The 13,501-nt window shown below is 38.6% G+C and overlaps 1 protein-coding gene across 1 annotated transcript; it reads left to right on the top strand.

Moving 5' to 3' along the window:
• Positions 1-2,628: 2,628 nt before the first annotated feature.
• LOC113522431 (uncharacterized) lies at positions 2,629-13,338 on the top strand. The gene is made up of 6 exons (XM_031914170.2): positions 2,629-2,779; positions 8,924-9,083; positions 9,624-9,862; positions 10,422-10,674; positions 11,829-12,011; positions 13,001-13,338. The coding sequence occupies exons 2-6, from the start codon at positions 8,924-8,926 to the stop codon at positions 13,336-13,338; spliced, it is 1,173 nt and encodes a 390-aa protein (XP_031770030.2). The 5' UTR covers positions 2,629-2,779.
• Positions 13,339-13,501: the final 163 nt, after the last annotated feature.

Below are 13,501 nucleotides of genomic sequence, written 5' to 3'. Positions count from 1 at the left end.
TTTCACTGCTTCGGTGATTTAATAAAATTATTGGCTTGTTAATGTGAGTGAACTTGCAAAATTGTCTAAAGAATCATTTTATTAAATCAACACCACTTTGGCGTCTACACACGAAAATCTACAAATTGGATGAATTGTAAACATGATTCGTTTTATGATACTGTTACGAAACACCAAAGTGGCAATTTTAGGCTTCTTACACGGCTAGAGAGTAAACGACCTAATGTTTTATTTATTATTATTTATTAGTATGTAAGTACGTTGTAATGAAATTATATATAAATTGTTATTAACTTTTTTTGTTAGTACAACTTGTGTTTCATTTGACCCAATATTCGTGACCTTGTGATCACAGAACATTGCGACACACACGCGCGCACGCGTACATTATAATTTAATTGCTATCTATTTGTATATAATTATTATTTTCTTTTGTTTGTTTTGTTTTTGATTTCTTTTGTTTTTGTTTTGTGCGCTACTGTGTGGGCCGCATGTTTCTTTTGATTAAATTATTTCTTTCTTTCTTTCTTTCTTGTAGGGTAATACCCTAATCATGATCCACTGCTGAACATAAGCCTTCCCCTTAGGGGGTATTGCCAGTAGTTGCCACGCTTGGCAGGCGGATTGGCAACTGCAATCAAGCTTTAGAGGTTTTGTTAGGAACGCTACGGCCCATCCCTCGCCTCCTTTAAGGGTGGGATATGCTAAAGAAATTGCAGGCTACAGAGGCAAAACATCTTAGTCCTCAAGAATGGCAACGCATGAAGGGTTTTTTTTAATGGATGATGATGGAATGGTAAGCTCGCCTGCGCTAACATTATATGCTGGTTGAGCATCAGTGAGGGATGATAGGTGAAAATGAAAGAGTTAAATATGATTAAATTAAATTATTATAAAATTGTCACGATGGGCTAACTGCAGGGCAGTCAGCCTATCGTGATAAATACACCTGGAATTCAGCACGATGGTTTCCAGGGGTACCACGTGGAGGTCGACCATTACTAAGAATCCCCACGCATGAATGGTATCATGGGTGATGTTCCATCAGATGGGATGTCAGATTGTCATTCTAAGTTGCATAAAAAAGCCTTGTAGGATGCATATATATATCTACTATACCGCGACCTCTTAACACGAATCAGAGTTATAATCTCATACCCAGGGGGGAAAGGGATTGTTAGTAATGGAGACTGAGAATCCCATTGCTAGCAATATACCCAACCAGGTCGTCCTCCTCGCGGTTCTGCCTGGAAACTATCATGGTTAATTCCTGTTGAATTCATCATGATGGGCTAACTGGCCTGTTTTCATTCTCATTTATCACCCTTCACTGGTGCTCCGCCAGTGTATCCCGTTAGCGCAGGCGGGGTTACCATAACATTTTCACACATCAAAAAAAATCTCATACCCGGATATGGCGTGGAGAGATTTCATATAAAATAGCTTGTTAGTGGCAACGTGCGGTCGCTACGAGAACGCTGCGGTACGAGACAGTGATCCATTATATTGATACGACAATGATTACAACCACTAGCACTTACAAGTGTAATCACGGACATGCACCGTCGATAATGATTGATCATTTCATTGAAACCTATTCTTCAGAAGCTATAATTTTATTTTGTCTATTCCATTGAAACGTGTATATATATATATATATATATATATATACCCATTTAAAGACGCTCACACATACACACGGTAGATTAATAAAACTAAGACTTTGTACAAAAGTCGTTTGCTTGGATACCTCTGTCCCATTCGTGTTTCAACCGTAAAACAGTTGTGTTTGCATGGCTGTGTTTCGGTTTGAAGGGTCATATACCATATGTCGTGAATTTACAGGGTACAGAGGAATAACACCTATGTCCTCACGAATGACAACGCATGGGGGGTATCATGGACGAAACAGTTAATACTCTGTTATGTCCATGGTACTGTTCATGTCTATAGGCGACGGTTACCACTTTCCAACAGAAAGGCCATCAGCTTGTTTCCCATTCTAAGTAGTATAAAAAATCATCAAAATCGGTTCGGTAGTTTGGTTTTTAAATTAAAATATTGTAACTGACCAAGTTCGTTGGAAATTGTAATGTGTGAGGGGTACTTACCATGGGCATCACAGTGTACCTACTCCATGATATTGATGACACTGTTCTTGAAATAAAAACAAATTTGTAGAGAGAAGTTGCCAGTTTTCCTCAGATGGGTAACGGTTTCGTGGTATAGTATGTATTGTTTCTTTCTATGTTTAATTCTTTCACGAATAGTTGCAACCGAATGGCTTTGTTGCAGTCGCATTTATTATTGGATCACGCTGTGTGCACATGTTGTGGCAAGTTTACATGATCAATACATTAATGTACTTGCATGTTATAATTTAAGTTTGTATTTGTAAACTTCTGTTATGTGCGCCTAATAAATAAAATAAAATAAAAATAAATAAAATGTATTAATGAAAGGCAGCATGAAAGTTGATGAGTTCTCATGCTACCAATTCCAAATTATTCCCAATTGCATAAAAAAGGATATTTATCTTCACATCGGCAAAGTCGCGGAATACAGCCAGTTATGTACTTATAAGTTTTCACCCCACCGCATGCTCAGTGAGTGCGCGGGCGCATACCTTCGAGTTTATCCGCGCTACCCGTCAGTCTACTCTCGGACAGAAAGCAAAGGTGATCGCGAGTGAATGCTTGAAAGTGGCCATTGCCTTGTGATATATAAAAAGTGCCAATTACCGAGTCTGTATGCGCCGATGTATTAAATAACTTGGGAGGTGAGTAGTAAGCTACAAAGCGTATTGTAAATTATTTTTTATTTATTGCATTTTCAGCCAGTAGTTTAGACGGTATTTTATTAAAAAAAAAAAGAGAATTTCCATTCGTACCTATCAAAAAACCAACCTATCAATCCGTGTAAAGACTGGTCGAGTCACTAGTAAAAAAGTAGTATACATTTTTGTCGTAATTTGCATTAGAAAAAATTAAATTATTATCTTACTTTAAAATATAAAATCAGTACATTTCAATCATGATAAAACTAATAAGGGTCTAAATTATTAATTTAGATTATTAATTAGTTTAGTTAATAATTTACATACCTTACCTAAATCTTATCGAACGCCCCGTCAAAATCGATTTAGAATTGCTAAATTGAGGAATTCTTTCTTTATTATGTAAATTTTCCCTCCTCAGTTTCAAATATTGATATGTTAAAATAGAAAAAAAAAATGCTAACTAAAAATGATACTTAGAATAAGGTATTTCTGTTTTAATTTCGTTTGCATGCAATTTGAATGATTATGTTCAAGACTTTCTTTTTACTTTTTCTTTTGTCGTTACTTTTTAATTGACAACATTTAAAAAAAGAATTAAGACGATGTGTATATTTTTTATACTGTCTTAAATTTATTACAACTTTACGCATTATTAATTTCTGCAGATTTTTTTTTTATTAAACATACCTCAATTTTAATTGCTTTTAAATTTTAAAATAGAGGTAAAGTTAAAAATTAATTTTATTATAGTTATTTTTCTCGTTCCAAAATTGCAACTCTCTAAAACTCATGTAAAACTAGTTTCTAAACAAGCCCACTACAAGCCAGGTAATACAATAAATGCTATTACAGTACCATTACAGTTCTGTCACCTATGTACAAAAATCAAAGACAAAAATAGACTCAGTGTTGTCACATTACATCAAAGTTATATAAGGATGGGAAAATCCCCAGTTAATCATGCTCGTGGAGCGGATATGAAATCCTTGTTTACATGTAGCGACGCGGACGCGTCCACTTTCTCCGTCGACGCATGCGCAGTCCGCGGCAGTTCGCACCGCAACTCTTGCGCAACTGTAGGCTCCACTCATACTTGGTATTTGTTGGTAAACGACAAGTTGTTGACACTGGAGATTCTGTAATTCAGAGATTTGAAACACGAACTAAAAAATAAATTGTATAGAACCAATAAAGGTTTTTTTTTATATGTGAAAATACAATGGAAATCGGTGCTGCTGTCCCTATGCTGTCGGTATACACTGGTGGGATACCACTGAGAGATGATAGATGAGGATGAAAACAGGTCAGTTGGCACATCGTGGTGAATACAGCAAGAATTAACCATGATGGCTTCCAGGGAAACCGCGTGGAGGTCAACCTGATAGGAATGGAGCTGTTAGATTCTATTACTAATGATTTCTTCGCTCCAACAAAGAATATTATTGACGATATTGTATTATATAACTAATTAGACTCGGTATATAAAGAAAAATACAGTCAAAATAAGGATTTCCTTCTTTTTGAAGCTGGCAATATTTTAGAAAAAATCATAATTGAATCCGCTCATAAGAAATAGAGTCCTAATAAGTAATTATTAAGACTCTATTTTTTATAAATCTACCTTACTTTTGGAGATACCGTCTTCGTCTTATATTTCAGTTTTTGTTCCAATTTGAAAGAAACTAGATAAGTTTTTAGAAATACATTTCTTTCAAATGGAGTTATGTTTTTTCTTTATACAACTTAGAATGGCAAACATGCTGACGGCCCACCTGAAGTGGTAACCGTCGTCTATAGACATGAGCAGTACCATGGGCATAACAGACTATACTGTTTCGCCCATGATACCCCCATGCGTTGCCATTCCTGAGGACTCAGGTGTTATTCCTCTGTACCTAGTAAATTCACGCCATATCCCACCCTTCAAACTAAAACACAGCCATGCAAACACAACTGCTTCACGGTTGAAACACGAATGGGACAGAGGTACCCAAGCAACCAGTAGGGTTAACGGACTGCTTCACAGTCAGCAATATGGTTTCACCGCCGGCAAGTCTACCACTGACGCAGGTGTTGCGCTAATGACACATATTTTCGAATCTTGGGAGAGGTCACAGGATGCACTCGGAGTTTTTTGTGACCTATCAAAGGCATTTGATTGTGTGGATCATAAAACGCTTTTGTACAAGCTCGAACATTATGGTATAAGAGATAATGATCTAAAATTAATGAGAACTTATTTAGAGGATAGGGTTCAAACTGTAGATATTGACGGTGTAAAATCTAAGGGAGCTAATATTAAGATGGGCGTTCCACAAGGGTCAATCTTAGGCCCCTTTCTCTTTTTAATCTACATAAATGACCTTCCCTTTATGGTAGAGAAAATTGCAGATATAGTGCTGTTTGCGGATGATACTTCGTTAGTGTTTAAAATTGGACGTCAAAGTAATCAATTAGACGATGTAAATTGTGCTATGTCTGCAATATTAAATTGGTTTACATGTAATAACCTATTATTAAATTCCAGCAAAACAAAGTGTATAAAATTTACACTTCCTAATGTAAGACTAATAAATACACAGTTATTGCTTAATGACGAAATAGTAAATTTTGTTAATGATACAGTTTTTTTAGGTATAACAGTGGACTCGAAATTACAATGGGGGCCCCATATTTCAAAATTGGCCAGTAGACTCAGTTCTGCTGCATATGCAATTAGAAGAATTAGGCAATTAACAGACGTGGCGACGGCTAAACTTGTATATTTTAGTTATTTCCATAGCATAATGTCTTATGGCATACTGCTGTGGGGTAAAGCAGCCGATATAAATACTATATTTGTTTTACAAAAGAGAGCCATACGTTCTATTTATGGTATGGGTTCAAGAGAGTCATTACGTCAGTGCTTTAAAGACTCAAATATCCTCACAGTTACTTCACAATACATTTATGAAAATATTATGTATACACGGAAGAACTTAGCGAGTTTTAAAAAACTCAAAGACTGTACAAGTAGAAACTTACGCAATATAAATAAGCTTATTTTACCTAAATGCCGTCTGCACAAAATCAGTAATTCATTCTATGGTAATTGCATAAGATTTTATAATAAACTGCCGGAATCTGCATTAAATCTGACAGAGAGGCAATTCAAATCTTATATTAAACAATTTTTATGTAAGAAAGCCTATTACAGGATAGACGAATTCATAGATGACAACATATCAAGTAAATAATTAGTTTATTAGCATACAACGTTATAATTTTATTTTCTCATTGCTTTCTTGATTTAATTGATTAATTTTAGAAATATGAAAGCGTAGCGGTTTTTTGTATTAATTGCCGCATGCATTCTTATGTAAAATGTGAATACTATAACTATCAGATGGCAATTGTGAGTAGCTTTGACGTGGTCTAGTGTTTTGAGTAGTCATGCTCACTAAAATGTCCAGACTTGTGGCGGCGTGGTGGGCCGGGTCATTGGGCTCCCTAAAATATGGTCGAGCGCAGTGATGGCTGGCTCATCCGTCATACTCGTGAACGGGTGCTGCTTGTAGGGACTGGTCTGCTCTAATCACTATGACTGATTTCCTCTTATTAATTGTTTAACCAGTTGGTTATGTATTCAATTTTTTTTTTCTTTTTGAGTATTTAATTGAATTAGTGGTAATTGGTGGTTTGTATTCACACAATTAAACTTAAAAATGTAAAATAATAATAAAATTATTTAAAAGAGCATCACGCAAGTTTCTTGCTCGTTCTTCTTGTGATGAGACAGCTTTCCGAACGAGCGGTAAATTAAAAAAAAATGTAATGACTTTTCAAAAGTGCTTCAATGTAAGTTTATTTGAATAAATGATTTCTATTCTATTCTATTCTATTCTATGACGACGAGTATTTATTTATTTATATTTATTTACACTACACACTGAGAGTACATAAAAATATAACAGTGGTAAGTAAATGTACAAAGGCGAGCTTAACTCTAAAAGAGTTCTCTTACAGCAACCCCAAAAGTATGAAAGAGAAAATCTACGAGCTAACATCTATACAATACAGAGCATTAGGTTTCTCACACATTGAATTACAAAATCGACAATAACTTTTGTATATAATTCATTAAAATTATATAATTATACATTTTGAGAACGTTTTTAAATGAAAAAATCAACTTTCATAAGTGTACGCAGAGCCTAACCGGCGTGGCGGTCATTGGTGCGTGACGTCACTGGCCGCAGTTGACCTCTGAATGTGAGGTAACAACTATCGTAACGCTGTACCCGTGTCGAATACTCATGAGTCAAGTGTTTGGACACGATGCACTCTAAGTAGGCAACTAGTACGACGTGCAGGATCTGTGAAGTGTTAGCATTCAGACACGTGCTCGTAGGGTGTTCTATTAGCTAATTTATTATATAAAACTTAGTCTCTCTTTTCATTTAAGAGTTTCCTCTTGTCGGTGCAACTAATTCATGCATCTTCTTCCAGCCAGCTCTATCCCAGGCCATATCCTTGACCTCCCTATACGACATGACACCTATTGTTTCTTTTATCTGTCCCATGTAGTTATTCCATATATAAAAATTATATAAATCTTAGTAAGTACCTGTAATAGCTTACTAATTTAGATGGTCCTTTGTATACATATAAATAAACGAAGATGGCAATCAAGCAAGCCCGCCCCAGGTTAACGACCCTTGCAATCCATTTTTAAAACACTAGAGAAATGATTTGGCTTTTTCGCAGTATACTCTGTCCAACAAGCAACGAGATTTTTTAATAGATTTTAAAGGAATGGTAACCCCGCCTGCGCTATCGATATACGCTGGCGGACCACCAGTAAGGGATGATAGGTGAGAATAAAAAGGTAGGTCAGTTAGCCCATCGTGACGAATACGCCTGGCATTAATATAATAAACGATGGCTTCCAGGGGGGACCTTATGGAAGTAGACCTGACAAAGTGTATTGTTAGCAACTGGTACTCTGCATTACTAATACCCCCCCCCCCCTCCCCACGGCTACAATCAATGATTTAAACAATCCATGTATTTATGCATGTTTGCAATTAAATTAATATAGCCTCAATGGTCATGTACTGCGCGGTTTCAGAGATGTTTCCTCTCACGAACATTCAGTTTGTGAAATAAGCTCCCTGCCGAGGTTTTCCCAAGAGACTACAGCATAGGGTTCTTCAAAAGGGGTTAAAGAGGTTTCTTCAGGGTCGGCAACGCACGCGTAATACCTCTGGTATTGCAGGTATTCATAGGCTACGATAACCGCTTACCATCAGGTGGGCCGTATGCTTGTTTGCCACCTCAGTGGTAAAAAAAAAAAGCAATTTTTTTATAAACTCGCTGGCAGTAAGTGTTCCCTGTAGTATTCAATCATTTACTTCAGTCCTGATTTTATATCAGTAGATACAAGAGTAGGAAGTAATGAATGTTTATGTAGGTACCATTCTTTCTCGTATATGGAAAAGGGAAACTTACTAATTACTTATTGAAACAGAAATAAGGAAATAAAAAGTTCTGAATTTGAATTAAAAAGTATCGTAAAACCTCTTTATGTCCCTCCATTATTTTGATGAAACATGTAGTGTGAAACATATAAATACATAAATTTTATTTTTTTAATTTGATAACAGTACCTTTTTAGTTATACAGCACTATCATACCTACTTGTACAACAATTAGTCCATTACCCTAAGGTTGTCTTGAAAAGATTGCTCTCAGCAATAAGACCGCCTTACTGTACTTATACAATTGTATCGTTGCGTTTGTAAATTGCCTTGTTTACTTCCTATATTGTATAATGCAAATAAAGTAGGTATACTCATAATCATGTTTAATGCATATAAATAATCTAAAATAATGACAATGTTATTAAATTCCCATGAATATTACGTTTACGTGTACTATAGTTTCTTTTTTTTATAATGTCGTTACCACAAAATTTAAAAATCTTTAAAATTTAGATTTCGAATTAAGTCGCGATGACTTAGCTACGGCTCTATAGGATAGGTCGAGAAACACAGATTACTATACAAACTTACCGAAACCTATCGTAACGTACCTACTCATTATTTTAACGACTCACACTTGGCACTCTAAGTTCAAATTTACAAATGTTATTCTGCATTCCAGATGCATCTGTACTGCTTAACACTAGCCCTGTTGGTGCTCGGGTGTGTCAACGGTGAGAGCACCTCGTCAGCCGACACGTGCGACGCCTCGCCAGGACCGTGGGCTGCTTTGCTGGAGGAATGGGCCACTCAGTCAGCGAGCGCTGCGTCATCGAGGCACGGTGAGTACGATCCTTATCAGTTTTATGCAACGAGGGTGAACCAAAGGGCCAAAAGAATGAGTGGTTGCAACAGAAATAACACTAACACCTTGTGATTGAAGCTTGTAAATGAATTTTTTGTGATGTCAGTTACTTCACTGCCTCAATGTCTCCATTGCAGACTGGGATATAGTATGCAAATGGAGGGAAAGGATTGTTAGTAATAGCGATAAGGTTTTTTTGATGGGTGAAAATGGTATAGTAACCCCGCCTGCGCTAATGGGATACGCTGGCGGAGCACCAGTGAAGGGTGATAGGTGAGAATGAAAACAAGCCAGTTAGCCCATCATGATGAATTCATCAGGAATTAACCATGATAGTTTCCAGGGAGAACCGCGAGGAGGTCGACCTGGTTGGATATATTGTTAGCAATGGTATTCTCAGTCTCCATTACTAACAATCCCTTTCCCCACGAATTTAGTCATTTTGATTGGCTCTAGATCCTATCTAGACTGGACAGTCCTGTTATAAACAATACAAAAATTATGACCGATTCCACAGGCCGGGTGATGTCAATGCCGTCGACAAAGGCCTACTACGTGATAGACCGCATCGATGGGCAGCTGATACCTCCGCCGCCGCCCCCGGGCTCCGTTCACCACAAGTACCAGCCGGGGCCCTCACCGCCGCACTACTACGAAGAGTGGCAGGAGTCGCCGCCGCCGCCGCCGGCTGGCGGGAAAATTGTCAACCGGCCGACGAATCCTCATAAGGATATGTTCAAACCAAGTTACGAGTATGTAAGTAATGCATATACCCTATTCATATTATAAATTTTGATATCTGTAGATTGTTAGATGTTCGATGGGGCAGAGATGAGTTATGTGACTTTAGTAATCTTATTTAAATAATAAAGAGAGGTACAGAGGAATAACACCTGAGTCCTCAGGAATGCAACGCGTAGGGGGTATGTATCATGGGCGAAACAGTATACTCTGCTATGTCCATGGTACTGCTCATGTCTATAGGCGACGGTTACCATTTTCCATCAGGTGGGCCGTCAGCTAGTTTGCCATTCTAAGTTGTATAAAAAAAAAATATCTTTTTGACTACTATTTTAAATGTATTGTTTTTTTGTGTTTATTGTTTTTTTATTATTGTTTCAAAATTGTAAGTAGACGTCCGTGAAATGACTGTGTGGTATTACAAACGGGTAATCGATGGGAAGATCGGAGGTGCAGTGCCCGACTAAAAATAGATTATAAGGTAGTAGCAATTGTATATATGCGCTGGATGTGTGAGGGACATGGTGAATAAGCGGAAATAAGTTTAACAGTTTGTCACCACTTCTTCCTGCAGCCTCTGCCATCCATCAACCAGCCGATCCCGGTCCCTCCGCCCCCGCCGCCGGCGCCGCCTCGCCCGCAGCGGCCGGCCGTCGACCGCGTGGACGAGCAACCTTCGAAGCCTCACAAACACGTCACTGAAACGGACCTGTACCTACTCACCGCCATAGAGAAACTGGTGTACCGCGTAGACCTCATGGAGAAACGGCTCAGGAAGATGGAGGAGACCATGCACTACTTGGTCGCGGGGAAGGATGCTACACCAGGTGATTACAGTTTTAATCAACTAATTTTAGTAGACGTTGCTTTGACCGGTTTTCTCGCTGGCCGCTAAGACATTCTACACACAAAACTGATTGTAGATAAAAAAATGACAAATTTGCCTTTTAATTTTTTTTTATACAACTTAGAATGACATACAAGCTGACGGCCCACCTGATGGAAAGTGGTAACCGTCGCCTATGGACATGAGAAGTACCATGGACATAACAGAGTATACTGTTTCGCCCATGATACCCCCTATGCGTTGCCATTCCTGAGGACTCAGTGTACCCAGTAAATTCACGCCAAAATTTAATACCTTTCGACGACAAATTCGAACTTTCGACCTTACAAGCGGTCCTTCGATCTTTCAGTAGATCAGAAGCTCGATTACATTCAAAATTGTAAAGTTTAGGCGATTGTAATTTTTAATTATCTAGTTTTATTATTACGAGTATATCCCACATAGGAATATGCGTATGTATGTGTATGAAATGTTTCTACATGCAAACATTTTATTTGTTCAATTTCAAAATTTATATTCCCTTTTCTTCTTTAATTAGTTAACTGCCCTGAGTATAGCTTAACACGACAGCGTTTTCACAGTATGCAAAGTACCTCATGGCATCCTTCCATACCATATTTGCCACTTCTATTGTCCTTTTTTTTAATGGATGATAATGGAATGGTAATCCCACTCGTGCTATCGGTATACACTGGCGGGGCACCAGTGAAGGATGATAGGCGAGGATGAAGTAGGTCAGTTAGCTCATCGTGACGAATTGAACAAGAATTGTTCACGATGGTTTCCAGGGGGAACCACATGGAGGTTGACCTAATAAGGCATATTGCTAGCAAAGGGGCTGTCAAACTCCATTGCTAACAATCCCTTTCCGCCCCACTTCTATTGTACTAAACTAGTGTATGTTGAGATAGCATTGAGTTTCTGGTCTTTTTGATTGAAAACAAAATAAAAAATTTATACTTTGCAGTGTGAATAAGTAAGATAATGAGTCATTACCCATTGTTTGGCCTTCCTGGTCACACACAAAGCTCATCGAAAAAGTAAAATACCGTCGTTTTCTCACCAACTCCTGTTTATATTCTTCTAATGATGGGCTATTGTTAATTTTTGTATTTGCTGTACCCTATTGTGTAGAGCCGTGCAAGGCCAACTTCACCCGCGTGGGCGGCACGTGCTACTACTTCTCGTCGGAGGCGGCCGACTGGAAGAGAGCCAACTTGCACTGCAGGAAGCTGCGCGGGAACTTGCTCGAGTTCGATTCGGACGCTGAGCGGAAGCAAGTGCTATCTGCTATGTTGTCTGACAAACGTCTCAGAGGTATGATGGAGAAAAACGTATTATACCATTTAATAAATATAACTTACGATGTAAACTTGCTCAGTGGATTCAATGATCAATTTATTAAAACACGTTCAAAAATGCTTCTCATACTTTGTTCTCTATTAGTTTAGCTTTTATGCATAATGTCATTCCAGGGTAAGGAACTAGTACAGCGCTCGTTGCATGCATATCTCGAACAATAATTTGACAATTCGAGACCCATTGTTCTACCGACATATCACACAAATCCGTTGGACGATTCATGGGAAAGATTACTTTAGATGTGCTATTACTGATTTACTTTTTTTTTATACAACTTAGAATGGCAAACAAGCTGACGGTCTACCTGATGGAAAGTGGTAACCACCGCCTATAGACGTGAGCAGTACCATGGACATAATAGAGTATACTGTTTCACCCATGATACCCCCCATGCGTTGCCATTCCTGAGGACTCAGGTGTTATTCCTCTGTACCCTGTAAATTCACGGCTTATCCCACCCTTCAAACCGAAACACAGCCATGCACACACAACTGCTTCACGGTTGAAACACGAATGGGAGAGTTACCCAAGCAAACGACTTTTGTACAAAGTCTCCCTCTGGTAAGTCTTAATAGTCTTGTTAATAACATTTTACTCAAATACGAAACTCTATTTATGCGAGTATACTACTCTTTCGCTGTATGGTCCCGGCATAGAATAAACCACGTCTTCCTTTCCCGTTGGTGTAATAAGAGGCGACTAAGAGAAGGCAAGGGATGGGCAGCAGCGTCCCTTTTAAAACATCTCCAAAGCTTAACTGCGGTTGCCAACCCGCCTGTTAAGCGTGACAACTACTGGCAAAACCCCCTAAGGGGGAGGCTTGTGTTCAGCAGTGGACAGTTAAAGGCTGATATCATCAGCTTGTTTCTTCAGCAAGTTTTTCAGGCTCGTTTGATTTTAATATTTCAATTTCCAAGTACGTTGACTTGAACTTTTCATCATAGGCGACGACTGGTGGACGGGCGGTCTCAACCCTGGCTTGCTTTGGATCTGGTCGCACTCAGCGCAAGCAGTACTCGGTAACGCCACGAACAATACAAGCAACACGGGCGGCGTGGTCGGCGAGGGTCGCTGCCTCTCGCTCACACACGACCCCGCCGCCGTCACGTACCGGTACAGGGGGCTCGACTGCGCGGAGAAGCACAGGTTCGTCTGCGAGAGAGAAGAGGACAAGGAGAGGCTCAGCAATGAGATAGAGAGGGTTGCTAAACAGATCAAGTTCACCGGCCAGGGGCTGCGGAAGGCGAGGACTCTGTGGGACGACAACGGCGGAGCAGACTGAATGGAACACACGAAGAATGTCGAATATGTAAAAATTGCTATAGGAACTCAGTGAATTTTTAATATTTATTTATTTTTATTTTATTGTTTGGAGATTAAATATTATCTACTCATTTCTAGGGTATCATAGGGTCTCCATAATAAATAGTTTTGAAGCTTTGTAC

Source organism: Galleria mellonella, unplaced genomic scaffold, assembly GCF_026898425.1.
Source record: "Galleria mellonella isolate WM207_F2 unplaced genomic scaffold, CSIRO_AGI_GalMel_v1 utg1917, whole genome shotgun sequence".
NCBI classification, from domain to species: Eukaryota; Metazoa; Arthropoda; class Insecta; order Lepidoptera; family Pyralidae; genus Galleria; species Galleria mellonella.
This window is presented reverse-complemented; position numbering and strand designations above follow the sequence as displayed.

Coding starts and splice junctions, on each gene's coding strand:
- LOC113522431 (XM_031914170.2), top strand. CDS start 8,924: ATGCATCTGTACTGCTTAACACTAGCCCTGTTGGTGCTCGGGTGTGTC. Junction 9,084..9,623: donor CGCTGCGTCATCGAGGCACG/GTGAGTACGATC, acceptor CCGATTCCACAG/GCCGGGTGATGTCAATGCCG. Junction 12,012..13,000: donor GTCTGACAAACGTCTCAGAG/GTATGATGGAGA, acceptor TTTTCATCATAG/GCGACGACTGGTGGACGGGC.